We start from the raw sequence: 16,618 nt of genomic DNA on the forward strand, positions 1-16,618 counted from the left end.
GTAGCAATAATAAGTAGCATTTATGCAGAGCTTTCCCCTTCATGCTCAAAGCATATCACACCTATTTTCCTGGTAAACCCTTTCACATCGCTGCAAGGCAGGCCAGTATTATGTAGAATGTGCAAAATACCAGTAAACACAAAGCACAAATGTCAGATAAAACTAATACAAACCCAAGTTTCTGCCAGTATCCAAAACAGTACCAGCATGAAATTAAAATTTAAACAAATTTAAATAAGTTTTTTTTAGAGGGTCCGGTTAGTGCAGGCTTCTGTAATGCAGATTCACCATTATAGACTGGGTGTGTGTGTGTGTGTTAAGTTGACCCCTGTGGCAAACCATTGTCTGCTGAAGAACCCTGTGAATTGTGAAAGCTCTAACCTCTAAGGCGAATGTGTCTAAAAATATGATTTCTCTTCCTTTCTGTCTCTGAACTGTGTATTTTTAATGCGAAAAGACGTGTGATAATACATCTCATTCCCTCGGAGAGCTTTAAAAGGAAAGGATGTTATCCAAAATCTATGAGGAAAAATGGAAATCGTGAACCTCTGATCTGGACTGGCTCAGAATGCTTAAGGAGACTAATTCCTGTGATCAGAGAAGGGAACCCGGGTGAGGGTTTGTCAGACTGGTTTCAAGTGAGGGGGCGTAATGCTGATTGCCTGAATACAAGAAACCAAGAGCTTCAGTTGTGCAGTCCTCATGGACAACAAAACCTGTTTGTTCTATAAAAAGCAATCCAGAAGGCTGGCCTGGAAGATATTGATCCAGCCAGTGGGTAAGTGAGATTTCCCTCTGTGTAAAACTTGCAAGCTGCCTAAGAACCTGGCAGGGTCTGCTTTTGTGACAAATTGTCTAGCTTGTAGCTGTTGCTTTGTTGTGTTTTTTTCTCTCAGAAGGAGTCACCCTTTGATACTTTCCAGACCTCATGACTTCTGTTTTGGGTGGCTGAGCTTAGATCTTCCTTAGGAGGCTTAAACTGATTTCACTCTGGGGCACGTGAAGCAAAGCTAACAGCAACTGAGCATTTCTCTCCACATTGCTAGCTGAGAATAGCCCTAGTGCAATGCATGCCAAATCAAAAGTAATACTCTCGGGACCAAAATGGCAATTTCCAGGCAGATTTCTAGCATCTATACAGGTATCTGCTGGGTGGGGGTCAATAGTTCCAATCCTACCTTGCCTTTAGGGTTGGTAGCTCCAGGTTTTTGGGGGATAGAGGTTAAGGAGAGCAGGATTTGGGGAGGGGAGACTTCACTGCGGTATAATGCCTTAGCATCCACCTTCTAAAGTGATTATTTTCTCCAGGTGAATTGATTTCTGTCACCTGGAGATCAGGAGATCTCCAGCCATCACCTGGAAATTGGCAATCCTACTTTGCCTCCTGCTTCTAGCAGCAGAGGGTCTGATGCCAGTGAGATGCTTGAACCCAGAACCATTAATTAGACTGAGACAGTCTGCTCAGTCTTCACTACACTAAACCCCTTGAATTGTGATGTCGTTTCTCGGTCATAGTTTCTGCAATCGTGTGCTCTGAGTGTACAAATTCCTGCTACCGAACTGCAATTCCCAGCAGTTATTTGTGGATGAGATACCTATTGCAACTGTTGAAGTTTGTAGCATATAGGGATGTGCCCTGAGTGACCACTTCCTTATGTCTTGGGCTACAACACCTTGACTACTTTGGGGGGAGGAGGTGTATGGCATGTTGGGCATTTTGCTCCCGAGGGTTGTGTGTCTGCCCAGATTTTATAAAAGCTCATTGTCCTTGGCCATGTGAGAAAGTTCATAGAGGCCGATTACCCATGGCTGGCTGTGCCCTGCCTTTGCCCCGCTGTGGTGCAAAGCAGAAGTGCTCTTGCTTTCCATGGGCAAAGTGAGAAGCACAGGTGGGGCAGGAGGAACTATGCCAGGGCTTCCTCTCTCGGAGTGCCACAGGGAGGCAGCTCGTCCGGACAAGATTTCTTGTCCTGACACATGCCAGCTGCCAGTGCATGGCAGCTGCCCTGTGGGTAATCAGCCAGAATTTCTTTACTATGGCTTAGTTTGGCTAATGGAGGGGATGCTGCCCCAGCCAGACCCATCACTCTTAACCTCCTCTTTTTTTATCTCTCTTCTCTTTCTCTCCTACAGAGCTGCCAGAACATCTGTTCCTTCTGCACAGGAGCTGTTGTGGGCAATCCGGAGGCTCTGAAGACCCCCCCCCCCCAGCCACCCCTAGGACTGCTCTGCCTGCCATCTCCCCTTGCAGACTCTGTTCCTTCTCCATCATGGGGGTTCTGTGAGCCCCAGGAATCTGCTTGAGGCCTGGCTGCCAGTGCCGCCCTTCCCAGACCATGTGGCGGTCAATCCTCCTATGTCCGCTCCTCTTCCCCTTTCTGCAAGTGCCTGAGGCAGCTGTCGGGTGGGAAGTGCGCCTGGCCCTGTGGATTCTCAGTTTTGCCTCCTCCGTGGTACAGATGGAGAGCCAGGTGTATTCGCCCACCGTCAACACGCACTACGGGAAGCTCCGTGGAGTGCGGGTGCCGCTGCCCAGCGAAATCCTGGGCCCTGTGGACCAGTACCTGGGAGTGCCCTATGCAGCGCCTCCTGTTGGGGAGAAGCGGTTCATGCCCCCAGAGCCACCTTCCTCCTGGTCAGGGATACGGAATGCCACCCACTTCTCCCCAGTGTGTCCACAGAACATCCACACGGCCGTGCCTGAGATCATGCTGCCCATCTGGTTCACGTCCAACCTGGATTTTGTGGCTACCTATATCCAAGATCCAAACGAGGACTGCCTGTATCTCAACATCTACATCCCCACAGAGGATGGTGAGTCCCCAGTGGGGGTGCTGTCAGGACACGTGGCTCTCTCTTTCTCTCTCAGTGGTTGGTCTCACACGGTTGCAGCATGCCAGCGTTGCCCTCCCCTGCCTGATGCATGCCGTCTGTTTGTGGAGATGCTTCTTTGGTCACTCTGCTTGTGCCCTGTGCCTTCCTGCTGTCTCTCTCTTCCTCTCTCTCTTCCTCTCTTTCTGTCTCTCTGCTCTTTCCCTCTCATGTGCACTGCCTCTCCCCATTATGCCCCTCCCCTGCCATGGCATCATCATGGGCTCCTCTCTTGTGTTGCAAAAGATAAGAAAACTCTCCGGCTGACCTCAGACCTTCACAGCGAGTGGCTGGTTTGGGGGCACCAAGGGCCAGGTTCTGTCTTGACTTTGCTTCGGGGTTGTCCGTTCCTTTCCCTTCTCTGTCTATGCCCCTCCCCTTGCTGAAGGATCACATGTTAGTTGCGGGGCAGTGACCGATTGGGAAAAACACGCTCTCTCGTACTGGGACAGCAGTGCCGTTCCCCCAGAAGGCCGAGTTGCAGGGCTTCCTTCTCTTCCTGGTGCCTGATAAGCCAGGTGGGTGTGCACGGGGCAGCCTGGACTACAGTGCAGGGGGGACCTGGCCCTTTTGTGGTGAGGCTGGATGCCGTTCTCTAACACTTCCTTTCCAGAGGATTCCCTACCAATGGTAAGTAGCAGCCCCAGGAAGGCCTTCCCAGACTCACCACAAGGGGGGAGGGGAGCCCATCAGGTGGGGAAGCCTCTTACCGGTACAGCCACACTGGGGAGAGTTGGCAACCCCTGCCCCTCCCTTCCTTCCCCCAGAGGCGAGGTGGGGGGCTTCATGCTTAGCACTTCCCTCCCATCCCAGCACACACGTGGCTCCAGAGTGTTCCTCCCAGAGCAGCAGCCCCCTTCCCCTCTCCTTTCCCTGCGGTCAGTCCCTAAGGTGGGAAGGGGGGCTGGGGTGTTGGGGATGGATGGGCGGGCGGGCAAGTGGGGAAGAGGAGGGGATTGCATGCCCACGCCGTCCTGAGCCTCCTGTTATTTTGTAGTCTTTTATTCATTTTACAGTAAAACGGATTTCCAAGGAATGCGCCAGAAAGCCCAACAAGAAAATATGTAGGAAAGGAGGTAGGTAGCGAGCCGGAGCTTGGCAGAGGGGCACAGAGAGAAGCAAGAAAGAGAGTGGGAGCGAGGGGGCGCCTGGCCTGCCCCGTGCTGCTGCAGCTTCCCCCTCCTTGTTCTCCGGGGGGAGGTGGAGGGCCTCCCTTTGGGGTTTCTTGCGGGCCTGTCTGTCTCTATCTGTCTTTCTATCTGCCTGGCCAGCAAGCCAGCCTCTGGGGAGCTTCCTCAAATGCTCTCTTTTCAGTACAAGGGGATATTTCCCAACTCTTATTAGAACTGGCAAAATATGTAGGGTTTCCAGTCTTCCCAACTAGGCACAGTTATCCCTGGATTGTTCCGGATGGTTAGAGAAGTGAGGTCCATCTGCCCTTCCCTTTCCCACTGGCAGGGCCAAGCTTCCATCTTCTAAGGCTGTCAGATGTTGCTCAGTAGAACCTGTTTTTGCTAATCAATTTATATGGTGGCATTCTGATGAGGTTGACAGAGATGAAGGAACTGATGGCCCTAGGACCTTGTTTGAGGACCTGCTGAAATTTGGCCAAACAAAATGGTGCTTTGCTGGCATTCCCCCTTCTTCCCTCCTCCCCACTTAGTATGTAGGGTGTGTGGCCAGCACCTGGCTGTCTCTAGTTGCCATGGGAACTGCCTGGCTCTGTGTGCCATCTTTGCCCTAGTGAGCAAAAGGGGTGGTACACAACCACAAGGTAGTACAAAAATGTACCACCAGGCTACAGCTTAATGCTGACAAAATAAAGCCTCCAACTGGAGTGCAAGAGCAACATACTTTTTACTTATATATTTCATTACAAACTTACATGGAAATGTACACAAGTTTACAAGTATGCAACAAACCAGCCATCTATACAAGAACAAGCTAGCTGGAAATCTAGACTCAACGCCAACCTCATAATGAAACTTCAAGGCTCATTCTGTAAAAATGATAACAAAAATGCAGATAAATAGAAAAGTCCACAAGGAAACCCCCAGCCCAAAATATACAGTGTTTATACTTACAAACTGAATGGTACTAAGAAACACAACTTATTACAATGAAATAGGCAAATTTACAAAAAAAACACCAGTATGTACAAATACAATAAATTTATAACCAAAACTCATAATGTAAACAAATAACAATACATTACATATATATATAAAGGATACCAAAAGGGACTGCGCTCTGCTAGCTTGACTCCCGCTTCTTGCAAAGTCCTTAAAGGAGCCAGAACACAAGGCGAATTATGCAATCCAAAAAGAGGAGAGAGAGAATAGCCAGGTGCAATTATTCCCTCATTACAAAAATAGTCAAAAGTCAATTGACTGATTCAAACCAGAAGGGTGGAGTGTATTCAAACAAAAGATAAAAAATTCTTGAGGCAACGTAATTTGCAATCCACATCCTCCTCCACATCAGAGATAATGGCTAAAACTCCAAAGCATAGTGAATTCCAAGGATGATTCATAGGCAAAAAATGGTGAACAAGTGGAGAATCCTTAATTCCATTCCTGATACTAGAAGAGTTTTCAAATATGCTTACTTTCAATATAACCAAGCATAAATTACAATTGGTTGTGACTGATGGTAATCTTTGTAGTTACATTAATTATACAATATCTAAATTTTTGATCAGGGACCATCCCAAGATGCCTATCATATATTGTCTACCCAACATTCATAAACCCATTCAACCCCCACCCTCAGTAGACCTATAGTCTTGGGGGTAGGTTTCTTACTTGATGCTCAGTTTGTTGAGGGAACCCATGTGCCTTCAGCCATTTGTTAAAAAAACACCCACTTATATTAAGGACACAAGCCATTTTTTTAAAATGATGGAAGGATTTCATGTTCCTTCAGGAGTTGTGTTAGTTACAGTGGATATCATATATTTATACACAAACATCCCTTTGAAGAGGCTTGTTCAGCTGTGGAACATTTTCTCAATCAGAGAGATGATTTATTTCCTCCTTTTTTTCCTCTTTTTTCTTTTGGATTTATTAGATTTGGTTTTGGAAAATAATTATTTCATTATGAAAAATTATATTATATTCAAGAAAGGGATGCGGCCATGGGGTCCTCCTTAGGTCCGTTTGTTACTTGTTTATTTATGCCATGCTTTGAACAAGATCATATTTTGACAGCTCAGGTCAATCCTTTTTTTGATTATATTCTATAGTTTAAAAGGTTTATAGATGACCTCTTTTTTGTTATTTCTAATCCTACTGTGGTGGATCCATTTTGTGAATGGTAAAATTCTATCCACCCTACCACAAAATTTACAGCCACTAGTCGTGAGATATCTTTACCTTTTTTGGATTTAGTGATGTACATTTCCAGTAATCATAAATTTCAGGTTGCTTTGTTTAGGAAGGACACTGATAGGAACTCATACCTCCTTTATATCTCCTTCCACCCGTGGCATTTTAAAAAACAACCTTCCTTATGGTTTGTTTCTCTGGTCTATATGGAACTCCTCATCTAAGAAAGATGATAAGAGGGCAGTTAAAACAATAGAGGTTAAACTACTGAATAGGCAATGTGATATGGTCTATCATCCATAAAGCAAGAATGAGATCTGACAGTGCATCTGGGGAAGCGTTGTTTACTCCAAATGCTCGCACTAATACAGCTAGGATTGTATCTACTTTTGAGTTTACTGAATTAAGTTCAGGTATTAAAATATTATTCTTAGGTATTGGCCACTTCTCCAAGATCTCCCTGGTTGTCCTGTTCCCCCTTCAATAACATTTAGAAGAACCTGGAATTTGGGAGATATTCTGATCCACTCAGACTCTAGCAAGCAATTGAAAAAACTCTTATCAGTGTGAAGTCACTTTAAATGCGGCAACTGTGCTGCCTGTTCTTTAGCAATTGAAATGAGGAGTGTGTCTTTCCTTGAGGCTAATTATTTCAAAGATTTGGCTAGTTTCTCCAACTGCAATCCTGTAAATTCTGTATATTTTATAGTCTGCACTTGTAAAAAATATTATATTGGTATAACATGGAGAAATTGAAATTAAGTATATTTGAACACTCTTCTCATATCAGGAATGGAATTAAGGACACTTTCCTTGTTGACCATTTTTTGCCTATGAATCATCCTTGGAATTCACTACGCTTTGGAGTTTTAGCCCTTATCTCTGTTGTGGAGGAGGATGTGGATTGCAAATTACATTGCCTCAAGAGTTTTTTATATTTTATTTGAATACACTCCACCCTTCCGGTTTGAATCAGTCAATTGACTTTTGACCATTTTTGTTTTGTGTGGTTTTTTTGCTTAAAGAAAATGTTTATTTCCATTTCTGTACATTCCATTTCATAACTTGTGTATAAAAAAGGAAAAAAAGACCATAATACAGAGGAAGAAAAGGAAAGGAAAACATATCAGATGCACTTAACTGTCCAACATACACTTGTGTGATTGTTTGTTCCATATTCCCCAGCAGCATTGGATACCTAAACAAGCAATTAGCCAAAAAATTAAGCTGCTCCAGTGGGTTCCATATTGTATAGTCGACTTTCATCTAGATTACTGTGACAGTCTCCATGCTTAGTTTACGGGCTGGAACAATTTTCTGACAAGTTTGCATAATTTTCCTTACTAATAAATACATGGAGATAATATCTTGAGCATCTCATTATTATTGTATCTAAAAAGAAAAGAAAAGAAAAGATATTCAACATATATTTAACACTGAATATTTTCTACTATCCATTCGAATGAAATAATCGTTAACTTTTTTCCAATTTCTCTTGAAAGTTTCCAGGTTTAATTGTCTAAGAAGACCATTTTTGTAATGGGGGAATGATTGCACCTGGCTGTTCTCTCTCTCCTCTTTGTGGATTGCATAATTCGCCTTGTATTCTGGCTCCTTTAAACACTTTGGGAGAAGTGGGAATCAAGCTAGCAGAACCCAGTCTCTTTTGGTATTCTTTATAAACTTTTTAAATTTATTGTTGTTTGTTTACATTATAAGTTTTGGTTATAAATTGATTGTACTTGTACATACTGGTGGGGTTTTTTTTTAGATTATTGCATGTCATTGTAATAAGTTGTGTTTCTTAGTACCATTCAGTTTGTAAGTATAAACATTTTATATTTTGGGCTGGGGGTTTCCTTGTGGACTTTTCTATTTATCTGCATTTTTGTTATCATTTTTACAGAATGAGCCTTGAAGTTTCATTATGAGGTTGGCATTGAGTCTAGATTTCCAGCTAGCTTGTTCTTGTATAGATGGCTGCTTTGTTACATACTTGTAAACTTGTGTACATTTCCATGTAACTGGTTCTGGTGGATTTTCCAGGCTGTGTGGCCGTGGTCTGGTGGATCTTGTTCCTAACACTCTGTGATACACCTCTGAAGGTGCCAGCCACAGATACAGGTGAAACATTAGGAACAAGATCCACGAGACGATGGCCACAAAGCCGGAAAACCCACCAGAACCAGTTGAATCCGGCCGTGAAAGCCTTCGACAATACATTCCCATGTAAGTTTGTAATGAAATATATATATATGTAAAAAGTCTGTTGTTCTTGCACTCCAGTTGGAGGCATTGTCAGCATTAAGCTGTAGCCTTATGATACATTTTTGTCCTTTATTATCTCTGTCTAGTGGCATTGCTTCTGCATAGAGCTGTTGGTTCAAGTTCCTTCAGTATGTTTATGTGCCCCTGACACATCTCTGCACTGAGCTGCACCCACCTACCTTTTCTATCTTCCATGCACAACTCTGAGAGACCCTCCGTCTTGTCCACCTTGCTTCTGGGGTCCCTTTGGATGGTTTTTTCCTCATTCCTGCTATAGATGTTCAGCATGGATCCATCACCAGCCAGTTCTGAGCTTCTATAAGCATCTTCCTCTGGCTCCCCCTTTTCTGGGCTCTCTTCTCTGGGCCCTTTGCTTTGCTTTCCCAGTCACTTTCTCCCTTACCTATCCACAGGGGTTCTCTCTGAGCACTGAGACTGCCCTGTGGGGGCCCATTCCTGGGAGCCTTGGCATGTGACCTTTGGGCAGGCCACTCCCACTTGCATGGTGCCAACAACTAGCTGCTTCAATGACTTCACCCTGCTCTCAGGGCTGTTTAGGCCCCACCCTGCCTACAGTGAAGAGAAGTGTTGAGAGGCTTCCAGTGCCGACCGTTAGAGTGATCTCTGGTCCCTCGAACGCCTGCCAAATCAGCATGTACCCACAGAGCTCCAGAATAGCTTGCGCACCCTGTTCCTTCCTACTTGGCAAGCACTCAACTTAACTTTAATGATGGAGTGCCAGCTTCCAGATGGAGAATGCTTGGGTAAAAAATACTATCAGGATATTTCCATTACCCTTCAACCAAGTCAGGATGGAGGCTCACAGTTTAAGTCCTGCAGATGTTCCCATTGGTTGTGACTAGACAGGTACAACCTTAAAGCACAGAGTTGATCCTGAACCTAATTCGCATGAGTATTATTATTCTTGGACTTGCAGGTGTAGGAAACAAGTTTGTAGAATAATTAAACTCTCCTTTTCCAGATCCTTAAATGTACAACATGCTTAATTATGCACAGAAATACCCCATTTATGGACAAGGCTGGTCTTATGGCACTTAGCATGGAAGCTAGAGATTTCATAGTAGAATGATAAGCTAAGTGATCTCTTGCTGGGCATGGTGACTTTGGCAGCTACCAATATGCCCAGGTGCATCTGCGGAGATGCTCCTTTGCAGAAACATCTTCCATCCCAGCTGAGATCCAAGAGATGATGTGGCCATTACTCTGCACTACTAATTGATATTTTAATGATTGGTCTAGTCATAAGAACACTTTGACCAGAGAGAGGGACACAACTCATTCGTGTATGATGACTTATTTGTACTATGGGAGTGTTTACTCATTGATGCCCACTGAGATAGGATCAGGAGGGAGAGTCTTGGCTTGGAAATTACTAATGGGATTTTTAAAAGGTTGTAAAGGAAGCCAAAGTAATGCAGTCCCTCTTTATCTTGGGGGAACAATGATGGTTTCCTTTATCTGTAGAGGTGTAAAACAGGGCACATTTTTAAACTAAGCATTCCTACTGGAAGCTCAATTCTTCAAGGAATAGTTAGATGCCTCCAAGTAGGGTGGTTGGGTTTGTTTTTCCCAAGACAACAGTAATTGTGCATTCTTCAGAGAGATAGTGTGGCTCCACATAACATCTTGTTTTACAATTGCGTAAGTTGTCCTTATTACTTGGCAGGCTAAGGCCAAGAACCAAGTTGTCCCAGGACAACTTGTTTGCCTGTTCAGGTTCTTTCAAAATGGTGGGTATGAAAGGGAGGGAGAGGCACACAAATACACACACACACACACACACACACGAGGAGAGATGTGCTTCACCAGTGAAATCTGTGAGTATCACAAGAGAGTACTTTACTTCCTCATTTCCTTGAGGGCAGGTGTGTATTCACACATACACAGAGAGACAGAGAAACAAAAGAGGTAGGTTTCCTTCACATTTATTTATTTATTTACTTACTTACTTCATACTATGCCAAGGCTCAGGCTGGGTAACAAAATAGGCATGAAGTGAAGACTTTAGTGAAGGAGGGAGGGCTTGTACTCATCCCTTTTTGGGTTAGACAGTGAGCACCTTTGTTGCCAATTCAGAACTTAGCACCAGACCAAGGACAGGTGGAGCAGTCTCAACTCTTCATTTGGGTGATCTTGAAACACTCACATACTCAACACCAACCATAGGATAGTTTTTAAGATAAAACACAGGAGGGAGTTCCTGATAGAAAAAGATAAAAATGTGATGCATCTCGGCTAACAAACTTTTCCAATTGTGGGGCCTGGCAGAAACCTTCTGGTGGCTAGAGGATTGTCCCAGATGCCCAGTTCGCTTCCTGTACTCTTTGTTCTCATGTGTTCTGTTCTGGAAAGATTTTTTTTTCTTTAAAGATTTGCATGTCTTGCTTATCAGTCTACAAGCTGGAAAAAAACAACAAAGAAATCCTGTGCCAGTTAAAAAGCCTTCTGGTTGCACTTACCCACCAATGTGTGCCAAAACTAGAGTATCCAGGAGAGCTTAGGAGTCACCTTCTACATGACTTGCATTCAAACACAAATACACCCTTCATCTGGCTATGTGGGAGGGGTGTGGCCATGTTATATTAACTGCAATCAATTGGTCAGCTTCTCTGCCAAAGAAGCATTTGCATTTGGGAAGGGCAAGGGACTTTGACATTGCACTGTTTCTTTCTGCCTGGTCCAAAGAGGGTATACACCCTTCAGTATACACACAGATGATTTTGGATGTCAAGAGAATTATCAGTTCTCCAGGCCCTGGACCCAGGCAGAGACAAAACAGCTTCCTCTGACCCTTCTAATGTTTCATATTTCTCTACTTGAAATACACTAAAAAGTGCTGGTGGTGTCAATACACCTATCTGAAGCTGTACAGGCCTGGGCCCTGCATGCGTGTTTCTGTAGTGCAGCTGCTGGCTCCCCCTGGTCTTTCCTCATGTCAGGCTGGCTCTGAGTGGCTGAGTCTTGGGAGACATCAGCGCTGCAGCCGTGTTTGCCTATCAAAATGCCAGTCCCCTGGCAAGGCTGTCTCTCTCGCGCGCTCTCTCTTTTTCTCTGCACGGCAAGCTTGAGAACTAATTCCAGCATTTCCTTGGTTTCTTCTGGAGCTACCGCACAGATCCATGTTGCTGGCACAGCTTGTGGGTAGGCATGGAGAGTTGAGGAGGGATGGTGGAGGGAAACATACTGTTGTCACCTCCGATAGATTGCTCTGCTGCCTCTGCAATTCCAACCTGGAATGGGTGTAGGGAGCAGAGGCAGGAAGAGGGTGATGTTGTCCCCAGCAATGGCAGGACAGAGGGCCCTGTGGGAGGGCGGGCGGGGGGGGGGGGCTCTGTGCTTTTGAATGGGAAATACAGAGTCTGCCTTGGTATCCATGGTTACCATGCAGGCCTGGAATCTGAGCGAGCAGAGACAGGAGAGCTTTGTTTGGTCCAGGCAAGGCTTTGTTCTCACCCTATCTCTTTCCGTCTGACTTTGTGGAGTCTTAGCGCCTGCCTAGTGACCCCTCCTGCACAGGTTCCCTTGCAGGGATGAATCATGCTAGCTTTGGGGGCAGATGGACAGCCCTTCTATTATAGCTTTCTGGAAAAAGAAAGGTAGCGTAGCACCACTAGCCTGTTTATGGCCCTAACTGTCTGCAGCCTGAAGTATCATAGTAGTTTGTTTCAAAGCCTATAGGCAGGTCAGCATTGGTGGCCTTCTTCAACCAAGACAGTGAGGCTGAAGTCACCATGACCTGGTGGTGGTGGGGGAGGGGGAGGATGCTGGCCTTTGTTCTTGTAGGGATGTTTAAACTTAGAGGTCAAGGCTTTGCACTGCCTTCTGTCCATCTTCCTGGTGGAAAGAGGGAGTTCCCTGGTCCCTGGAAGGTGACAGCAGTAGGCTAGTTCTGGGCTGTACTTGTTGATGGCTTGTCTGCCATAACAGCTCTTTGCTGGATGTCCTTCAGTTTATATTTTTTCTAGCAGGCAGTTGCTACCAGATGAAAACAACTAGGGGTCCGCTCCCAGCTGCTTCCAGTAAGGACTGCCAATTAAGGCAGAGCCACCTTGACCGTCTTTGTCCAGAAAGTTTGAGCTAGCCCAGGAGAAGGAAGCTAGGGAATTGCTCTGTGAACTTTCCCCTCCACATGTACCCCTGCTTTAAAATTAAAAAAACTGAATGAAGAGGCTGTGCTGATTAGATTGTGCAATTGCTTCTTACAGCTTTTTAGAGCACATGAAGAATATTCAGAAGAGAGGCAGTCAAGCCTAAAAGCCACTCTTAGCATTGTGCGCATCAGCTCCCCTAACTTGCCAGATGCCAGTCTGGAGAGGTGGCTTGCCCATTGCTGTTCCTTTTGGACTGTCATTCCCTGATGGCAAATTTCATGTGCCCTCGGCCTCCACATCCAAGTGCTATCTGATCCTAGCATTACAAACACCCAAATTGTGCATAACAAAGAGATGGACAGAGAGGCCCTAGAGAGATGGGATGCTGGATTCTCTGTCCCTTTCTGGGATTGCCCACTATTGTCACATGCATGTAAGCATGTTCACGCTGAGGTGCATACACACATGCACACCCCAGAGAGATTCACACATAGAGACTGGACTTGTGCATGTACAGTTTCCAAACCCTGCAGCGATGGGCAGGCTAGGGTCTTTTCTTCCCCTTGTGTGTGCAAGTAAACAGTCACTCTGAGTGCAGGTATCTCCCCAGTCTGGTATCTCCCCAGTCTGGCCACAAGGCAGCATGTCCCATTGGCACAAATCACCACTCCATGCTGCTTCCAAAAGACGATTGGCTAGCTCCATAGCATCAGTTTCTTGGAAACTGTCGCCTTGGCATTGTCAAGGTGCCATCCTAACCTCCTCTGCCAGTCCTGGTATTTCCTCTACAGGAAGAGGAGCGCAGCAGGTTGGCTGCTGGACAGCCCTCTGGATTCTGTCTTCCACTATCTGCTGTCCAGGTGGGCACCCTGCAACAGAAAGGCCCCCTTTCCCCCCTTATCCTAACTCACCCCCAGAAATGGGGGAAGGGAAGCTGCTGTGGACAGTTCTCCCCCCTGCCCCGTGCTGCTTTTGGAGGTCAGTGGGGCAAATTTATACTTAGCGGATCCCGAACACTGCCCAGGTAACGTGCCCACCTTTTCTGCAATCATGCTATTTTTGAATTCTCTTTTGTTTTCTTTTTTTTCTTCCTGTTTTTGTTTTCCTTCCTTCTCTTTCTTTTTTTGTTCTGTCTCCTCGTGTTTGGTCCCCAGGCTCCAGTGCTAAGAAACAGGGCGAGGACTTAGCGGATAATGACGGGGATGAAGACGAAGGTATTTGTGTGCGCCAGGTGGCTGTTTCTGCATGAACCTGCTCTTTCACGCTCTCTCATGTGCGCTCTCCATTTGCTGCCATCACAGGAAGTCCCCAGCTCTTTGTGTCTTTCTGTCTCCTTGTGCTATCGAGCGGCTGCATGGGAAGGGGACGGTGACCCTCGTTGAGCCTCGTCCTTCTCTTCCATGGGTGTGGGGGAAGGGGGCACGAAGCTGTGATATGATCACTTAGGGGCTTGCTGGCCTTGTCTCGCTTGAGGGATGGGCTGGGTTCTTTGGTAGCACGGGGAACAGGCAGTAAAGCAAGGCAAGGGCACATGGGTTGGTCTTTCCCTCCAGTCTTCTTCCCCACCAGCCATCAGAAAGGAACTATTTGGACAAAAGAAGCTTCCCCTTCTAGATTTTCTGCTACTGCCGCCACCACCACCACCACCCAGGGTGGGTTTGGGCTTCCAAAGGTCAAGGGGCCTGCTGGTTTGCAGGGGGCATGCATGTGGGAGGGGGACTGCCTAGGCCCAGGAAAGGAGCACCCAGAACCTGCTGCCAGTGATGTGTCTCTCTCACTGCCTTTCTTGTTTGCTCATGCTCTCTTTCTCTCTCTCTCTTGGCCACTCTTGGGAATTAGGCTGAACTCTGGAGGGGGGGGGGGCAGATGTTGTACTGTGCTGTGCTTCCTGACCTCTCCCTAGAATGAGCACCCTGAACCCCTCAGAGTGTTCACTTTTGGAGGCAGAATTGGCCAGTCAGTGCCTGCTGTCAGCTGCTTGCAGAAGGGACAACTGCACTGACCCCACATTGCTGTTCGCAAGAGGTGGGGCAGGCAAGCAGGCACCCATTTTTCTCTTACAGGCAGGTATGATAGGTCATCAGAAGCCACCTCTAGGATAAGAAGTGCTGTCTGGTAAAGAGAACAGGCAACTCTCTGGGGCTGCAGTCCAAGTGCAGTGCTAGAATAGGTGTGCCAGTACAAATGATTGGACTGCCCTGGAATGTGGCAGATGAAGGCATCCTTCTGCATGGCTGTGAGCTGTGCCGAGGGTGTTGGAGAGGTCAAAGACAGTCCCGAGGCTTCCCCCTAGCTTCTGAGTTACTGCTAAACCCTCCAGACGTTACTGAATTGCAAAATGTCCTGGGGCAATGGTCAGTCTGTTAGGAGAATGAAGTTGCATGTGGAATAGTTCAGATTTATTTGTGATTATATTAGTCCGTTAACCTGCCAGAGAAAACTACTATATGTCTAACCCTGGCCCCAGCACCACCGGGCACCCCTCCCCAGGGTCTGGGGAACTCTTCCTCCAGCCTCAGACAGGGCATCTGGGTGCAGCAGTGGCCATTTCCCAAAGCTAACAGGTCCTGAGTCGGGCTGTAGCTACATTGGAGCATCCTCCTCTTCCTTTCTGGCCAGACTGGGCCCCCATTTCCTCCCTGTTACTGCCCCAGGAAGGCAAAGGCCTCAGTAGGGTTTCTGGACTTGCACCAGGTCCCTTTCTGAGGGTCTGGGCTTCCAGTGCAGCATCATGCCATCCCTGGGCATGGTTTGACTCACCTTCCAGGCCTCCTCTCTCCCACTGTGCAGCCTTTGGAGATCCGGCAGCCACTGGCCCAGTGTGGAGCTCCTCCATGTGAGCCCCCTCACACTGCCACGACTGTCCACTGCCACTGCAAAATGTACTGCCCCAGTATGTTTTGCAATTCAGTAACGTCCAGAGGGTTTAGCAGTAACTCAAAAGCTAGGGGGAAGCCCTGGGGTTGTCTTTGACCACTCCAACATCCTTGGCACATCTCACAGCCATGCAGAAGGATGCCTTCCTCTGCCACATTCCAGCGCAGTCTGCCGCCCTATGCACCCCCAGGGACTGGGTAAGTCTTCCTCCTGGGGCTTCTCCTGGGCCTTGTGGGCCCTCTCCTGGTCAGGGCAGGAGTCTGGGGGCACGGTCCTCAGACAGTAAGAACGTATCATGGATTTGGTACTCCTTTTGCGAGGATGCAGCAGCCCACTTATGTGCTGACTTGCTCTTCCAAGAACACATAGGAAGTTGTTCCCAGCCACCCATCAGTATCATCAGAGATAAGTGGCTGTCTGGATTGACATCATTTTTGCATAATAAGGGAGCTCCAGCCAGGATTTTGCAAAGTGGTTGATCAGCTGCCTCGGGGAGGGTGTATAAAAAGCCTCATCATGCTAATCTGAAAAGCAGTGCAGAACAGAAGAAGAGCCTTGTTGGATCAGTGAAACATTCATTGAGTTTGCTGTTTTCCAAGTAGAAACTGAGGTGTTTCCATAAGGCCCACAGAGACAGAAGACAATAAAACCCTTCCCTTCTGTTGCTCTGCAGCAACTGGCCAACTGCCTCTGAACATGGAAGATCCATTTATCAAACATATCTAAAAGTCAACAGAATATCTTCCATTAATTTGTCTAATCCTTTTTAAAAAGCCTATCGATGCTAATGGTCACATCCACATCTTCTAGTACTGGATTCCATAAATTAGTTATGTGTTGTGTGATGTTCTTTCTTTTGTTTCTGGGAGAAAGAGAAAATAGTCTCTGCGTCCACTTTCATGACATAATGCATAATTGCAGAGCTCTCTAAAGCTCTCCTTTCATCATCCCTTCTTAAATATATGAACTGAAATACTTCAGATTTTGGAACTTTTCTTTATAAATATTTTGATCTCCCTTTTCTGCATTGCGTCCAATTCTACGATATTTTTTTTCGGATGCGGGAAACCTGAGATATTCCCAAATGTTCCAAATGCACCTTCTGCTTCATAGATCTCCTCAGTGGCATCACAATACAGACTTTGTGTTGAGTCTCTTTCCTAA

At 46.3% G+C, this 16,618-nt stretch overlaps 1 protein-coding gene across 3 annotated transcripts in view; it reads left to right on the forward strand.

The window, feature by feature from the left end:
* Positions 1-16,618, forward strand: part of NLGN3 (neuroligin 3) — a 51,752-nt gene that overhangs the window by 15,862 nt on the left and 19,272 nt on the right. The window contains exons 2-4 of one of the 3 annotated variants that reach the window (XM_048514126.1): positions 2,134-2,814; positions 3,888-3,947; positions 13,732-13,791. In XM_048514126.1, the coding sequence (XP_048370083.1) occupies positions 2,337-2,814; positions 3,888-3,947; positions 13,732-13,791 (598 nt within the window). In that variant the 5' untranslated portion in view covers positions 2,134-2,336. The remainder of the gene's footprint in view (positions 1-2,133; positions 2,815-3,887; positions 3,948-13,731; positions 13,792-16,618) is intronic. The other 2 variants (XM_048514127.1, XM_048514128.1) reach the window with 2 other exon arrangements.

The sequence above is a fragment of the Sphaerodactylus townsendi genome, linkage group LG13 (assembly GCF_021028975.2).
Source record: "Sphaerodactylus townsendi isolate TG3544 linkage group LG13, MPM_Stown_v2.3, whole genome shotgun sequence".
Taxonomy (NCBI): Eukaryota; Metazoa; Chordata; class Lepidosauria; order Squamata; family Sphaerodactylidae; genus Sphaerodactylus; species Sphaerodactylus townsendi.